This window comes from Haliaeetus albicilla, chromosome 10 (genome assembly GCF_947461875.1).
Source record: "Haliaeetus albicilla chromosome 10, bHalAlb1.1, whole genome shotgun sequence".
Lineage (NCBI taxonomy): Eukaryota > Metazoa > Chordata > Aves > Accipitriformes > Accipitridae > Haliaeetus > Haliaeetus albicilla.
This window is the reverse complement of record NC_091492.1, coordinates 21,591,617-21,606,877: the sequence shown is the minus strand read 5'-3', so window position 1 is coordinate 21,606,877 and position 15,261 is coordinate 21,591,617. Positions and strand designations below refer to the sequence as shown.

The 15,261-nt window shown below is 67.1% G+C and overlaps 3 protein-coding genes across 5 annotated transcripts; 2 read left to right on the top strand and 1 right to left on the bottom strand.

Moving 5' to 3' along the window:
* Positions 1–534: 534 nt before the first annotated feature.
* On the top strand, positions 535–2,912 carry LOC138687100 (chymotrypsinogen 2-like). The gene is made up of 7 exons (XM_069793071.1): positions 535–585; positions 723–827; positions 949–1,028; positions 1,142–1,220; positions 2,028–2,208; positions 2,505–2,638; positions 2,724–2,912. Exons 1-7 carry the CDS (start codon positions 535–537, stop codon positions 2,883–2,885), a joined length of 792 nt encoding a protein of 263 aa, XP_069649172.1. The 3' UTR covers positions 2,886–2,912.
* A 747-nt stretch (positions 2,913–3,659) lies between these two features.
* Positions 3,660–5,911, top strand: LOC138687288 (probable D-lactate dehydrogenase, mitochondrial). The gene is given in 6 exon segments (XM_069793789.1): positions 3,660–3,763; positions 3,920–4,032; positions 4,564–4,699; positions 4,792–4,933; positions 5,608–5,706; positions 5,709–5,911. Coding segments are annotated over 6 exon segments (621 nt in total). The 5' UTR covers positions 3,660–3,700; the 3' UTR covers positions 5,777–5,911.
* Positions 5,912–6,449: 538 nt separating this feature from the next.
* Positions 6,450–13,738, bottom strand: BCAR1 (BCAR1 scaffold protein, Cas family member). 3 transcript variants are annotated; one of them, XM_069793777.1, is made up of 7 exons: positions 13,585–13,738; positions 11,842–12,531; positions 10,373–10,534; positions 10,041–10,145; positions 8,442–9,590; positions 8,119–8,208; positions 6,450–7,744 (listed from the first exon to the last, which is right to left on the bottom strand). In XM_069793777.1, exons 1-7 carry the CDS (start codon positions 13,594–13,596, stop codon positions 7,229–7,231), a joined length of 2,724 nt encoding a protein of 907 aa, XP_069649878.1. In that variant the 5' UTR covers positions 13,597–13,738; the 3' UTR covers positions 6,450–7,228. The 3 variants fall into 3 exon arrangements, with proteins under 3 accessions (XP_069649878.1, XP_069649879.1, XP_069649877.1); XM_069793778.1 differs by lacking the exon at positions 13,585–13,738 and adding an exon at positions 13,016–13,355; XM_069793776.1 differs by lacking the exon at positions 13,585–13,738 and having other exon boundaries at positions 11,842–12,711.
* Positions 13,739–15,261: the final 1,523 nt, after the last annotated feature.

Sequence of the window (15,261 nt, the reverse complement as noted above, 5' to 3'; positions counted from 1 at the left end):
AATGCCAGCCTTGGCATCGTGGCCATCACCCAACCCCTGGGTGTCCTGGAGGCCTGGCCCTGGGGATGATCAGGGACCATGTGCCCCAGCCTGGGCAGCAGTTGGGAAGACACATTTTCACTGCAGGGTGAACAAGCACTGGCAGAGGTTGCCTGGGGCGTCTGTGGCGTCTCTATCTGTGGAGATACACAGAAGCCACCTGGATATGGTCTGTGGGTGGCCCTGCTGGGGTTGGACCAGTTGAGCTCCGAGGTCCCTTCTAACCTTAACCACCCTGTGACAGCTCACCCCATACACCAGGCCAAGGAGCATGCTGAAGCCAGGACTTAGACCCCCACCAGCACCGCCCCATGACCCAAGCCAAGGCCACCGGCTCCAGGTGCCATGCTCCCAGGGCCTGTCCTGGCACTGTGCCGGGCGCCATGCTATCTCCCGAGGCCGTGGCGGCAAGGCCAGCGGCAGGGACGTGCCCAGCAGCAGGTATAAGAGCTACTGGGCCCCAGGCAGGGTCTGTCCCCACCCCCACGAGTGGCGATGGCTCTGCTGTGGCTGCTGAGCTGCCTGGCGCTTGCAGGCTCTGCCCATGCCACCCTCTCCCTGGACAGTGCGTGGGGCTGTGGGGCTCAGTGGGGTGGGCAAGGGGCTCAGGGGGGTGGCAGCGGTGGGGGAGCATGGGGCTGGGGCGTTCGGAGCCCCCGTCCCACGTCTGCCTGTGCCCCACAGGCTGCGGTGTGCCCGCCATCGCACCCGTCATCCCTGGCTACAACCGCATCGTCAATGGGGAGCCGGCGGTGCCAGGGTCCTGGCCATGGCAGGTCTCCCTCCAGGTAAGTGCCCAAGGTGGGGCGGGTGCTATACTGGGTGCCGGGATGGTTACCGGGGCAGGAGCTGGGCACAGAGAACCCCGGCGGCAGTGCCGGCGGTGCTGACGGCAGCTCTCCCCACTAGCGCTATGATGGCTTCCACTTCTGTGGCGGGTCACTGATCAGCGAATACTGGGTGGTCACCGCTGCCCACTGCGGTGTCAGGTAGGCACCAGCTCTGCCACTGGCTGGCGCAGGGCTGGGCACGGGCACGGGGTCCCCAAGGAACCCCCCATCCTTGTGCCAGTGCCTGGTGCTCAGCACCTGCTTGTGCCCAGGACCACTGACACTGTGGTGGTGGGCGCATATGACCAGGCCTCACCCTCCCCTGATGAACAGAAGCTCACCATCGAGAAGGTACCACCGGTGTGGGGGCTGTGTGCCTGTGGGGTCCCACAGTCACCATGGGGAACCTTGGGGGGTCTGGGTCCTCTTGTCCTGGGGCTCGGGTCCCCAGGGGGTCCCTGGTTCCCCATATTCTGAGGGTCAGGGTCCCTAGGGTGTCCATGGTGCCCTGCGTCCCTGGGCTGGGGTCCCCTGGGGTGTCCCTGCTCTCCCTCATCCCTCAGGTCAGGATCCCATCCCCAGGACCCCCAAGGGATGGGCTCAGGCCCCCAGGGTCCCCTCATCCCAGCAGGTGGTGTGACCTGGGGTGTCCCTGTGGAGCCCTGAGCAGCCCCAAGGTCCCCGGCCGGCAGCAACCCCGGGTGGGACATGGGTTCGTTGGTGACCCCATCATCCTGAGGACTGGGGTCTGCGCCCTGGTCCCTGGCATCCGTCGGTGCCTGGGGTTTTCACCTGCTCCCTGGGGGCACCTCAGCTGGGGATCCCCCCGAGTCCCTGTTGGTGTCCCTGGGGTGTCCCTGGGGTGTCCACCCATCTGCCCCCAGGGCTGGGATCTGCCTCCTGGGTTCCTTTCAGCCCAGGATTTGGGTCTGCTCCCTGGGGTCCCCGTGAGTCCCTGTCGCCTCCCTGCTCCCCTGTGCCCCAGGGGCTGGAATCTGCACCCCAGGGACCCCATCAGCCTGGGACCCACAGGGCCATTCCATGGGGTTCCCATCCGTCCCCAGGGTCCCTCTCGGTCCCCGTCAGTCCCTGTGGAGTCCCCAGTGCCCAGCGCCCTGGCTGAGGGTGTGGGCACTGGGAGTGGTGCTGCCTGTCCAGGTCTTCAAGAACCCCAAGTTCAACATGCTGACCATCCGCGACGACATCACTCTGCTCAAACTGGCCACCCCAGCACGGCTGTCGGCCCGTGTGTCCCCTGTCTGCCTGCCTCAGCCCACCGATGACTTCCCGGGGGGCATGACCTGCGTCACCACCGGCTGGGGGCTCACTGACCCCAATGGTACTGCACTTTCCTGTCTCCATCCCAGTCCACCATCCTCATCCTCAGCCCCAGCCCGATTCCCTATTCCGATCCCATCCCATCCCTGTCCTCCTCGCCATTCTCATCCCTGTCCCCTTCCTCATCCACATCCCCAGTCCCCAACCCTGACCCATTCCTCTCCTCATTTCCACGCCCATCCCAATCCCCGTTGTCATCCTCCTCCACATACCTTTCCACATCCCAATCCCCATCCCCGTCCCAATTCCCATTCTCATCCCCGTCCCCGGCGCTGACACCGCCCCGCTTGCCCACAGCCTCGGAGACTCCGACGGTGCTGCAGCAGGCAGCCCTGCCCCTGCTCACCAACCCGCAGTGCAAGCAGTACTGGGGATACCGCATTGCTGATGTGATGGTGTGTGCCGGTGCTGATGGTGCCTCCTCCTGCATGGTAGGTGCCCCCAGCTCCCCCTGCCCCTTCCTGCCCCATGGACCCCCACCACCCCCCAGCCCCTGTGCTCACCCGCTGCCCACAGGGCGACTCTGGGGGCCCGCTGGTGTGCCAGAAGAACGGTGTCTGGAACTTGGTGGGCATCGTCTCCTGGGGCAGCAGCACCTGCGACCCCAACACGCCCGGTGTCTACGCCCGCGTCACCAAGCTCCGCAACTGGATCAACTCCATCCTGGCGGCCAACTGAGGCCGGCAATAAACGCTGCCAAACTCACCACGCTGCTTCCTCACTGCGGCGCCGGGATGGGCGGGAAGGGGGCACGGGGCAGCCGAGCGACTGGGGGACGCGTAGCTGGGGACAGGGGCATGCGGTGGGTTTAGGGACACTTCTCCGGGCGTGGGGACAGATGGACGGGGGGAAGGGGACGCCTGGCCGGGAGGGCTGCAGGCTTGGGGACGTGTGGCCTCCCACGGGGTCGGGAACCCCCGGCCGGCTGCAGGCTTGGGGACGTGTGGCCTCCCACGGGGTCGGGAACCCCCGGCCAGCTGCAGGGACACCCGGCCGGGCTGAGGGAGCCCTGGCCAAGGAGGACAGGAGGCTTGGGGACACGTGGCCTCCTCCGGGGACACCGGAGCGAAGCAGGGGTGGGCGGCCAGGGGCAGGGACGCCTGAGCGGGCTCGGGGACGCCGGCTGCAGAGCAGGTGTGGGGCCAGGCCGGGTGTGGGAGCTCCCACGGGGACACCCGGCCGGGGAGCGGGACACCTGGCCAGGCACGGGGGCACCTGCCCTGGCTGGGGACACGGGGGGGGCGGGGACAGCCGGGCGCACGTGTGGGGACAAGGCCGGCTCTGGGGACCCCCGGCCAGCTGCGGGGACAGCCCCGGGCCGGGGGCCGGGGGCGCAGGGCCCCCCCGGCGGGGAGGGGACGCTCGTCGAGGCCCCGCGGCCCCGCCAGCCGGAGCCACCTTAACGTGGCGGTGGCGGTGCCGGTGGCGGCGGGAGGGGAGGGGAGGGGACGGGAGCGGGGCCGGGCCCCGGGCAGGCGCTGGCCGTCCCCACCATGGCTCTGCGGCGGGTGCTGGGGCTGGGGGGGGCCCTGGGGCGCCGGAGCTGCTGCTCCAAGGTGGGGCCGGGCGGGGGCGGGGGGGTCGCGTGGGGCACGGCGGGATGGGGGCCCCAGGGTGGCCCCGCACCCCCAGCTGCAGGGGGGCTCCTGGGCCCCTGGGCCCCGGGCCGGACCCTGCTGCCCGCGCCCTGACGGGCCCTCGCCCCCCGCCAGCGCCCGCTGCCCCCCGACTTCGTGGAGGCCCTGAGGGCGGTGGTCGGGGGCCCCAACGTCTCCACGGCCATGGCAGTGTGCGAGCAGCACGGCCACGACGAGTCCATGCACGCGTGGGTCCCAGGGCTGGGACCCCCAGGGGGCAGGGTCTGGGGAGGGGAAGGGTCCTGGGGAGGGGAAGGGAGGTGGGGAAGGGCAGGGCCACGGGCAAGGGAAAGGATGTGGGGAAGGGCAGGGTCTGGGGAGGGGAAGGGAGGTGGGGAAGGGCAGGGTCTGGGGAGGGCAACGGCCGTGGGAAAGGGAAGGGAGGTGGGGAAGGGCAGGGTCCGGGGAGAGGAAAGGCCTGGGTTGGGGAAGGGCCGTGGGCAGGGAAAAAAAGGGTCCTGGTTCGGGGAAGGGCCGTGGGGAAGAGAAGGGTCCGGGGAGCAGGAGGGTCTGAGGAGAGGAAGGGCCACGGGGCTGGGGAAGGGTCTGGGTTGGGGAAGGGCCATGGGGACGGGAGGGGGCATAGGGAGGGGAAGGGTCTGGGCAGGGAAAGGGCCTGCGGGGGGGAAGGGACACGGGAGGGCGGAAGAGGCTGGGGAGGGGAAGGGTCTCGGGGACGGCGAGGTCCGTGGGGCAGCGGTGCCGCCCTGTGCCCTCAGCTGCGCCCCGCCGGACGCCGTGGTGTGGCCCCAGGCGGTGGGGCAGGTGCAGGAGCTGGCGGCGCTCTGCTACCGCTGCCGCGTGCCCATGGTGCCCTTCGGCACCGGCCTCGAGGGCGGCGTCAATGCCGTGCAGGTACAGGCCCCCCCCGGCACCCCCTGCCCGGCTCCTGCCCGCGGGCTCTCGGCGGCCGGCCGTGCCCAGCCACACCGGTGCCCCCGTGCCAGGGCGGCGTCTGCTTCGACCTGAGCCGCATGGACGCCATCGCGGAGCTGAGCCTCGAGGACTTCTCGGTGACGGTGGAGCCCGGCGTCACCCGCAAGGCCCTCAACAGCCACCTGCGTGGCACCGGGCTCTGGTTCCCCGTCGGTACCGTGGGCACCAGCGAGCAAGCAGGGGGGCCCCGGGGCTGGGGGTGGTGGCACCGGAGGTGTGGGGGGACACCTGTGGGGCTGGGCATGCTGGGAGCACTGGGTGTGCCCATGGGGCCAAGGGTGCCGTAGTCCCAGGGGGGTAGCAGGGCTGGTCATGGGGCTGGGGTGCTATGCCTGTGGTCCCATGCGGGCTGTGGCTGTCATCATCCCAGGCCTACTGGGGATGCCCATGTGTGTGCCGTGATCCCAGGTGATGCTGGAGAGCCCATGGGGCTGAGGTGCCTGGGGTGCTGGGGCTCCTGGGGTCCCCATGGTCCCAGAGGTGCCAGGCTCCTCATGGGACTGGCCATGCTGTTGTCCCAGAGGTGCTGGGGGGTTCCCATGGGTGTGCTGTGGTCCCAAGGGTGCTGGCGGTCCCCACTGAGGTGCTGTTGTCCCAGGGCTGTCAATGGGAGAGTGGGTGCCATGGTCCCAGGGGTACTGGGGTCTCCATAGTCCCAGGGGTGCTGGGGTCCCCGTGGTCCCAGGGGCGCACTGGGGCTGCCACGGGTCTGGGTTCGCAGGGTGCCGGCTGGGCACGGTGTGGGGTCCCAAGGGGACATCCCGGGGCCCCGTCCCCAATCCAGCTGCCCATCCCATACCCATCCCCTACCCGTCCCCTGCCCACAGACCCCGGGGCAGACGCCTCGCTGTGTGGCATGGCAGCCACGGGTGCTTCGAGCAGTAACATGGTATGCTACGGCACCATGCAGCCCCATGTGCTTAACTGTGTGTGGTGCTGCCGGATGGGTCCCTGCTCCACACTGCCAGCCCTGGACCCAGGCCAGGTGGGCACTGAGAGGCTGGGCTGGGTGGGGGCTGCAGGGGCACCCACTCACTGGCCCCTCACAGGAAGCAGGCTGCCAGGTGAAGGATGGGCAGTGGGACAGGGACGATGGCAGCAGCGCCCCATGGAGCTGCGGGTGCCACAGCTCTGTCCTGCCCAGCCCAGGGCTACTCCACAGACATCTGCACGCCCACCTCCTGCCTGCCCGACGTGTTGGTGGAGACCAAGCGGGACCTGCAGGACTCCAGCCTCACCAGTCAATGGCACTGCAGCCCCCTGATGCTGGGGGGGGGTCTAGTTGGGGGCCTGCCATCCTCCCCCCCACACCCCACCTGACCCACAGCAGGACACATGGGTGAGAGCAACTTCCACTGCCTCCTCATCTTCGACCCCCAGGACCCGGCCAAAGCCCAGCGCGTCCATGCCTTCACCCAGCTCCCAGGCAGGTAGGGACAGGGACATCCCAGGTGGGATGGGGACAGGGCAACAGATGCCCCCATGCCATCCCCTGACCCCTCTGTCTCACAGGCAGGCGCTGGTGGGGGACACCGCAGTCCCCATGTGCCATGCTCTTTGTGGGGGGCGGACAGGACAGGATGACGACACACACAACACAACAGGATACCCCAGCTGCTCCCCAGGGTGTCCCTCCCCCCAACAGGCACAGGCAGATACCCAGCAGAGGTGGGGGGGCTTCTACGCAAATCTTTATGCTGCTGGGGAGGGGCAGGGGGCTGAGTTTCAGGGCGCTGCAACTCCATAGCTCTGGGAACCAGCAGAAGCTACCCCTGTGTTCAAAAGGCACCAATTTCGGTTTGCGTTTCAATTACAGCTGGTACAGTAGCAAAACCCAAGACGTGAGAATGCACAGGTTAGACCTCTCCCACCCCAGCCCCCCCCCCCCATCACCCCTTACCCTCCTGGGGACCCTTACCCACAGCCCCCGGCACACAGGGGGACAGCACAACCCATCCCTGCCCCACTGTCCCACGCCAAGGGGTGGCTTCCACACCATTAAAATCTGCTGGCCACCAGAGACTGCTCAGGAGCCCTGCCGAGAGTGGAGCAGCCACAGCATTGCCCCAGATTGCCAGGCGCATCCCTGTCTCGATTCAACAGGGACACGGCCCCATGGCCTCCAGGCCAGGAACGGCTGCCAGTTTTGTACGGCGAGACGACAGCAGGGAGGGAATGGGCACAAATCCACCTCCCAGCTTTGCTTCATTGTGGGCACAGCTCCGAAACCAATCCTGGCCTCTGGCTGGAGGGAGGAAGAAATAAGAGGAAGGGGGATGACAGCCACAGTCCCTCACCCCTCCACCAGCAGAGCTCCAGCCCCCCGGTGTGCATGGGAGTCTCTATGTACATGTCCGCTTACACCGGGCAGAGAGGGCTCTCATGGAACAGGATGCGTGTCTAGGGATAGGGTGGGCGCCGTGGGGAGGGGACAGCAACCCAGGGCCATCACATGGCTGCCAGCTGGCCCAGCACCATCCTGAACTGCTGTGTGCTGTTGGCAAGGTCCTTGACGCGCTCCACCATGTCCTTAGAGGCAGCAGGAGAAGGATAGTGGAGGGCGGCCGCCTTGGTGGTCACCACAATCTCCTTGAGCATCTCGCAGAGGAGGTTGCTGTAGTGCATCACCTTGTGCTGGACGTCCTGGGCCTTGGCCTGGCGGGACAGCGTGTCCCCGATGAAAACGAGCTTGTGGGCGCTGAGGATGACGAACTTGCTGTGGGCCACAAAGATCTTGGGGGGTTGGTTGGTGCTGACAGCGGTGAAGAAGGCGTCAACAGCATTGGTGAGCGTGGTGAGGTTGGCCTCGCACTGCTCCAGGTAGAAGAGGAGGAGCTGGCGGTCGGCAGGACACAGGGCCCCGCCACCCCGTGCCGGGCCGTAGTGCTGGGGGGGGCTCCAGTTGGACAGGTCATTGTCAATGGGGCGTGTCACCTCCTGCTCCAACCGCTCGAACTGCTTCAGCTGCAGGAGGGATGGGTGTGAGGCAGGACAGCCATCGAGCCAGCACCCACTCCCCTCCCTGGAGCCACCAGTACAAGTGGCTGTAGCCACCAGCCCTGGGTGACAGCTCTGCCCTGGGGAAAACAGCAAGGGACAGTGCCAGCCCCAAGACAGTTGTGCCAGGCTCCTCTCCAGGAACAAGACACGGAAGCCCTTCTTTGCTGGCACAGCGCTGGCATGGGAAGGTGAGCCAGAACCCACCGTGGAGACAGCCATGCAAGAGGGAGCTGTGGTCCAGACCGGTGGCAGGGGGTACAAGGGGAGCAGAAGCCAAAACCCTGCTACCCACTCCAAGAGCTGTGCCCAGCAGCACCCACCTGCCCTGGCTCCGTTACCTGCTGGTGCTCCAGCTGGTCCTTGCTCTGCCGGATGATGTTGCCTTTCTCCAGCAGCTCCTTCTGGGTCTTCTCAAACTCCTCCTTGCCCTGCAGGGAAGGAAGGGGCATGACACAGGGGTCAACAACACCAGCTTTGCTGGGAGCGAGCCTCTGCCTGCCCTGGGACACCCTTGGTCCCCACAGTCCTCAAGAAGGAGACTAAAAGCAAGATGTGGGTGGCAGAAGCACCACCGCAGTCAGAACTGCCCAATGCCCCTGTGCCGGGGAGCCACTGGCACAAAACCCACCCATGGGGAGCAGCCCCCCCTGCCTGTGCCCACCTGGAGATGAACGTAGTCGTAATCCTCCATCCAGCCACTCTCGCTGTTCTCGTAGGGCCCATCGGGCGACTCCTGGGCCAGCAGCTTGGGCGGGGAGGGCAGGGGCCGCGACTGGATGCTGCTGGCCTTGTCGGAGGGGTGAGGGGGCCCATGGCCACCACTCTCCGCCACCGGCTTTGTCCGTTTGAAGAGGAGGGAGGCATTGCCATGCAGGAAGGAGGCCAACTGCTTGGTGTCATCGGGGACGCCACGCGAGTGCATGACAAAGTGCTCCAAGTCATCCGTACCCGGCTTGCCGCTGGCCAGGGCACTTGGGGCCCAGTGGCAAGCATCCAGCGCTTGGCCATGCCGTGCCAGGGCCTGGTAGACCTCCTCCATCTTCTGCAGCTGCTTGCTGAGCTTGGCATAGAGGGAACGGTCAGAAGCCTGTGCAGCATTGCCCACTGCCCCCCGGGCAAACTCCAGCAGGTCCCGGAGGGCCGTCCGGACACCCTCGGCTGCCCCACGGATGCTGGCGGCATTGGCCTCCATGTGCTCAGGGCTGCGCCAGTTGGCACCGATGAAGGACATGAGGTAGGAGACGGCGCCGCCGACACCATGCTGGAGCTTGGCCAGTGTCTCCATGGCGGCGTCCAAGTCCAGGGAGAACTCTTTGCTGGCTCCCTTGGCTGGCTCCTTCACAGGCACCATGTCCAGCGAGGATGTGGAGATGTTGCTGCGGGTACTGCCTGTGCTGGAGGCTGAGAGGCGTTTGGCATCAGCGCCCTTGGCCTCACGGTCCACTTGTGGTGGGACGTCATAGATGTACTCGCCCTCTGTGTCCAGGGAGCCCTTTCCTGGGGCGTGCAGGTCTCGGGGCACGTCGTACACCTCCTGGGAGGGGAATGCTGACCCCCCCAGCTTCTTGAGGCTGGGGGGCACGTCATAGATCTCATGGGTGAGTGGTGGCTCAGGGACACCTTTCCCGGCTGCTGGTGGCACATCATAGACATCCTCTGGCAAGTAGGGCTCCTGCTGGGCCAGGATGAGGGGGTGGCGGGAAGGGTCAAAGGCTTTCTGCTTGGCAAAGGCAGGGGGCACATCGTAGGTCTCTTCCCGCGCCGGGCCATCAGGCACGTCCTTGCTCACCGATGGGGGGACATCGTACACCTGTAAGGGCAGTGGCATGCACCATGAGTGCTGCTGGGAGAGCCAGCCTGGGTCACGCATGGATGCATAGGCGAGCTGCAGTGCATGTAAGCACCAGCTCCAGGCATGCAAGACGGCGCTGGGTGAGCACCGGGAGCCATGCACCCCGGGGGTGCCCCTGACCCCATGGAGACTGGCACAGCCCTGCCACAGCACCCGCAGCCTCCCACATCCCCTTTGGGGTGAGAATCAGAAAATCCTAGAGCAGTCCAGGTTGGAAGGGACCTCAAAAGATCCAAAACCATCCCTTAGATAAGATCATCCAGCACACTGTCCCCTCGCATCTTGAAAGCCTCCAGTGCCAGGGACACCACCACATCCCTGGGGAGGTTGTTCCAGTGAGCAATTGTTCTCACTGTAAAATGTGTCTGTCTTATATGGAGAAGCTGGGACCTTCCCAGCAGCACTTACAGTTTGGTGCAGGTTCTTCTCCACACTGGGGGGCACGTCATAGATCTCCTGCCCCAGGTCCTGCCCATTGGGACCCTTCACTGCCATGGGGGGAGTGTCATAGACCTGGAGGGGGACACATAGGATGGTGTGTCAGTGATGGCATGGGCACCCACCTCCTCCCAGGGACCGGCAGGGAAGGACGGAGGTGCCAGAAGCAGCCCCGAGGCCCATAACGTGCCTAGCTTTAGGTGTGATCTGCCCAGGTTTGGATCCCAGGCTGTGCCGGAGCACCTCCTGTGCCAGGGGATGGAGCCAGTGTCCCCCCCCCCCAGCCCCCTGACCAGCCTCACCTCCTGGCTGAACTGGCTTGGGACCCCCCCTCGGACAGGCGGCACGTCATATATCTCCTGGGAGCCCGCAGAGAGGAGGTGACGAGGGAAATCGTACTCATCCTGCTCGCCCTTGGGGGAGTCGTAGACATACACTTGCCCAACGCGAGTGGGTACCAGCACCTGGCAAGAGGGAAAGGGATGAGGTGGGTACCGCCGAGCATCCCCAGCCTGCCCCCCACCCTGCATCATCCTCCCCCAAAACCCAACGATAGGGCTAGAGAAAGGATGGGTGCCAGATCTGGTACCAGACTGTCCAGCACCGGGCAAGCCAGTGCCCACGGGAGGGCGCTCCCCGGCCGGGCGTGCACGCTTCTCGCAGCAGCGACGCCGGGGACAGGGGATGATATCACCGGTTATTTATAGCGGCGAGCCTCGGTGAGAGACAAAGCCCAGCCGGCACAGCCACGGCGTGCAGAAGGGAATGGCCAATTCGGGCACGGAGCCGCGGGCAGGGATCTGCCAATGCCCACAGGGCATTGGCAGATTCCTGCCCGCAACTCCGTGCCCACCTTACTGTACCCTGGGGACACAAGAACTGCAAATAACCAAACCCAGAGGGTCATGGCACCCTGCCCAGCCGATGCCAGAGGCAAGAACGGCTGAGCAACTGGCAGAGATGCCAGGCTGGTTCCTCTCTTTTAGGATGCTCTCTGTGCTCTGGCCATGATTTAGCAGCCCCCCCGCTCACCAGCTGCTTTCCAGGCGTGAGTCAGGGTAGTCTTCCCGGAAAAAGCGATGCCGAAAGCGCCTCGCTCCTCTTCCCCAGGATGACGTGCCAGGGAAGGGGCAGAGCCGGGAGGAGCCCGGTGTCCAGGATGTAGCTGTTAGGCTGTCCTGGACAGCATACCCATGCTGGGGACAGGCTGGTGCCTCACTATTGCCTCGCCAGTAAACCCAACTGGCAAGCACTGGCAGGCTCCCTGGCATGGCCAGGACATGCTGGCACCAGTTGCCTACCCCTGCCCACGTTCCCATAAGTAAGAAAACAGTTCAGCATCACACAAGGTAGCACAGCCTCCTCCATAGCTGCAGGGTCTGGCCAAGGGGCATCTCCAAGCAGCTCTTGGGTTACCAGCACCTCACGCCCACCTCAGGCACGGCTGCTGTGCCCTTGGTGATGCCAGCAGAGCCCGTGCGAGAGACCAAGAGGACCTCAGTGCTGAACGCTGTGCCAGCCCCGAGCTGGATAGCCCACACCAACAAGGGCACCTCAGTCACCGCAGGGACGCCCCTGGCATGCCCACTCCTGCCAGTGGTGTGGGGAAGGATGCCCATGCACCCCCCATGACAGGCACAAGGGCTGCCTGCTCCAAGAAACAGTGACAGGCAGATAAGCCAAAGCCCCACAGCTCTGGCGCACACTCGCCACTGTGGACCACAGAGCACCCCGCAACCACGCCGCCACCTCCCCAGCCCACCTGTCCTACCTTTCCCTGGGGCTTGTGCCCTTCCCAGCTCCTCATGTCCAACGACGGGGGCACCTGGTAGATGTCTTGAGCCTGACTGGCCGAGGGAGGAACCTGGTAGACATCCTGGGGGGGGCTGGCAGAACCCCCGGGGTACGCCTCTGCCGCTTGGCCCAGGGAGGGGGGCACCTGGTAGATCTCCTGGCCAGGGCTGGGGAAGGCGTGGGGAGGTGTCTGCTTCGGGTAGGTGGGCGGCTGCTTAGCTGGGGCAGGCGGAAACTGTCCAGTGGGCACCGAGCCAGGGTAGAGACCCTGCTGTCCCTTGCTAGGGACTGGCATCAGGTAGACGTTGTCCCCTTGAGGGGCATAAGCAGGGTGCATGGGGGTGTACTGCGAGGCGGGCGACAGCGGGGTGTAGCCCCCTTGGTGGTGGTAAGGCAGAGCCGGCTGGGGCACCGGCGGCTGCGGCGGTGCCTGCCCCTGTGCCGGGCCAGGCGCTTGCTGCTGCTGCTGCTTCTTGTCGTACATCCCCACCAGGATCTTGAGGCGGTTCCCGGGGACGATGCCCTGACGGCCGTGGAGCGAGCAGAGCCACCAGCCGTCCAGCCCCTGCGTGTTGCGCTCCAGCACCGTCATGATGTCGCCCTTGCGGAAGGAGAGCTCGTCCGGGGACTCGGCCACGTTGTCGTACAGCGCCTTGGCCAGCACGTTCTGCAAGAGAAGCCCGCGCCGGGGCGGTGAGCCGGGCCCCGCCGGCCGGTGGGGAGTCATGCCGGCAGACGACGGTGCCCAGCGCCGGGCCGGAGCCCCGCGGGCCGGGGGGGGGCTTCGCCGAGCGGGTCCCACCGGCTGGATGTCCCCGCTCCAGCCGCCTTTTCCTTCCCCGCTGGAGTTCAACCCATCCTTCCCGGAGGTGGTGCTAGGAAGGGGCCGGGCCCTTCCGCCTCCCCGGTTTCGGGGGGACCTCCTCTGCCTTTCCCTCCCCTTCCCACCGCCGCCGGGGAGGAAGTGCCAGGGCGGTGAGTCAGCCGCAGCCGTAGCCATCCCCACGCCAGCCACCGCCGGGCCCGGGCCCCTTCCAGCCCACGGTGCCGGCCGTCCCCACGGCGGACGCGGGCTGCGTGCCACGACGTCCCGCCCAGGCCACGGCCCACGGGCACCTTACCGGAGCTCCGCGGCCTCCGCCGGGACTTACCGGTGCCATGGCGGCGGCGGGACAGGCCACGGCCTAGCCGCGGGTTCCCGCCGCCGCCCGGGATGGCGGGGCCGAACCCACCGGCTCTCCCGCCTCCCCGCAGCGGCCGGGCAGGGAGGCTCGGGCCGCCTGCTCCTGCCGGGTTCCCCCGCCTGCCGCCGGCGCCCAGCCCGCCTGGCAGGCGGCCCGGGGAGGGAGGCCTGCGGGGCTCCCCGGGGCTCCCGGTCAGCCGCCGGGCGGGAGGGCCGCCGGGCAAGGCCTCACCGCCGCCGGCACGGCGGGAGCCGGGCCAAGGTCAGGCGAGGGGGCCCGGCCGCCCCGGGGGGAGCCCTGCCCGGGCTCGGAGAGGGAGGTGGGGGGCCGGCCTACGGCCTTCCCCCTCCTCCTCCTCCACAGGGGGCAGAGGCCGGGGGGGACCGCCCCGCGAGCCGTTACCCCGGGGCCCCGCGTCCTGCCAGAGGCGAGGAGCGGGGGGGGGCACGCGCGCCCCTGGGCCCCGCGGGGAGCCTCGCCTCGCCTCGCCTCCCCACCCCGCCCCGCCCCTCCCTCCCCGGTCGTCCCCCGCTCACCAGGTAGTTCATCTTCCCGCGGGGCTGCTCCGGCCCTAGCGCCGATCGGCCGGGGGCCGGGGCCGGGCCGGGGGCGGCGGGGCGGGCGGGCGGCGCGGTGGCGGCGGCGGCGCCGTAGGGATCATTATAGCGCGGTGCCCGCCCGGGCCCGGCGGCCCCGCCCGCCCCCATTGGCTGCGCCCGCCCGGCGGGGGGTGGGGCCGGGAAGGGGCGGGGCCGGGGCGGGGCCGGGGCGGGCACCGGGGGGAGGCGGGGGGGGACACACGCTCACGGGCCCCCGCGGGGGCGCGCCGAGGGGCAGCCGCGGCGTAACGGGGCTGTAACGGGGGTGCCAAGGGTAAACGGGGTGTAACGGGGGTGCGACGGGTGTGCAGAGGGCGAGCACAGGGTAAAGGGCGTGCAAAACGGGCGTGCAAAGCGTGTGCAAAGGGTAACGGGCGTGCAACAGGGGTGCAGAGGGTGTGCAAAAAGCGTTTGCAGAGGGTAACGGATATGCAGAGGGTGTGCGGAGGGTAACGGGTGTGCAACAGGGGTGCAAAGGGGGCGCAAAGGCTGGGCAGAGCGTAATAGGTGTGCAACAGGAGTGCAAAGGGTAACGAGTGTGCAAAGGGTGTGCGACAGGCACGAGGTGGGGGAATACTGGGGTGTATTTGGTGTCTAACAGAGATGCCGGGGAGGGGGTGCACCGGAGGTGAAACGGGGGTAAGGGGACATCTGATGGGTGTGGAACGGGGGTGCAATGGGGGTGTTGGAGGTGTGTAACGGGCAGGGGGTGCTACAGGAGTGTTACAGGCGTGTAACGGGCAGGGGGGTGTAACGGGGGCGTTACAGGGGTGTAATGGGGCTTTGCAGGGGTGTAGCAGGCAGGGGCGTGCGTTACAGGCGTGTAATGGGCTTTGGGCACATACGTGTGGGTGTAATGGGGGAGGTGTGTGTGAAAAGTGTGGGGCAGGCATCTGTGCAACAGGCGTGCAGCAGGTGTGTAACTGGGGGGTGTTCTGGGCAGGTAATGGGTGTGTAACGGGCAGGGGGGCATAAGAGGGGGTGTAAGGGACAGGTAAGGGGTGGGTGCAGGTGCAATGGCTGTATGAGGTGGGGTGTAATGGGTATGTAAGGGGGGGTGTAACGGGTGTGTAAGGTATGGTGTGTGTGACAGATACGTAAGGCGGGGGGGTGATGTGTGCAATGAGGGGGGGGGTGTGCGCAAGGGGTGTGCGCAGCAGGGGGGGCACAGGTCGGGGGGTCAGCAGCGTTGCTCCCCTACAGCCCCTCACCATCCCCGGCTGCTGCAAAAATGAACCCCTTGGGTTTAAACCTTTCTGCCCTCTTGCTTGTCTGTTTTCCCTCGGTTGTGTGTCGCATGCCAGCCCAGGTGCTGCTCTGGGGAGGCGGCATGCCACGACACATCATGGCACGCTACGACACATCATGGCACACCACGGCACACACTGGCGCACCGCAGCAGCCAGCAGGCTGCTCACCTGGCCTGTTCCAACAGCCTGGCCACGTGGCTCACGGGCGCCTCAACGGCTGGCGAGCCCGGGCTTGATGCCGCTGCGCGCTGAGCCGCAGTCCTTGCTGGCGCTGCCGGCATCTGTGTGGAGCCAGGAGCAGGCTGGGAGGGTGGCTGCGGGGCTCCCTGCGAGCTGGCAGCTTGTGGGAGGCACGTGTGCGAGC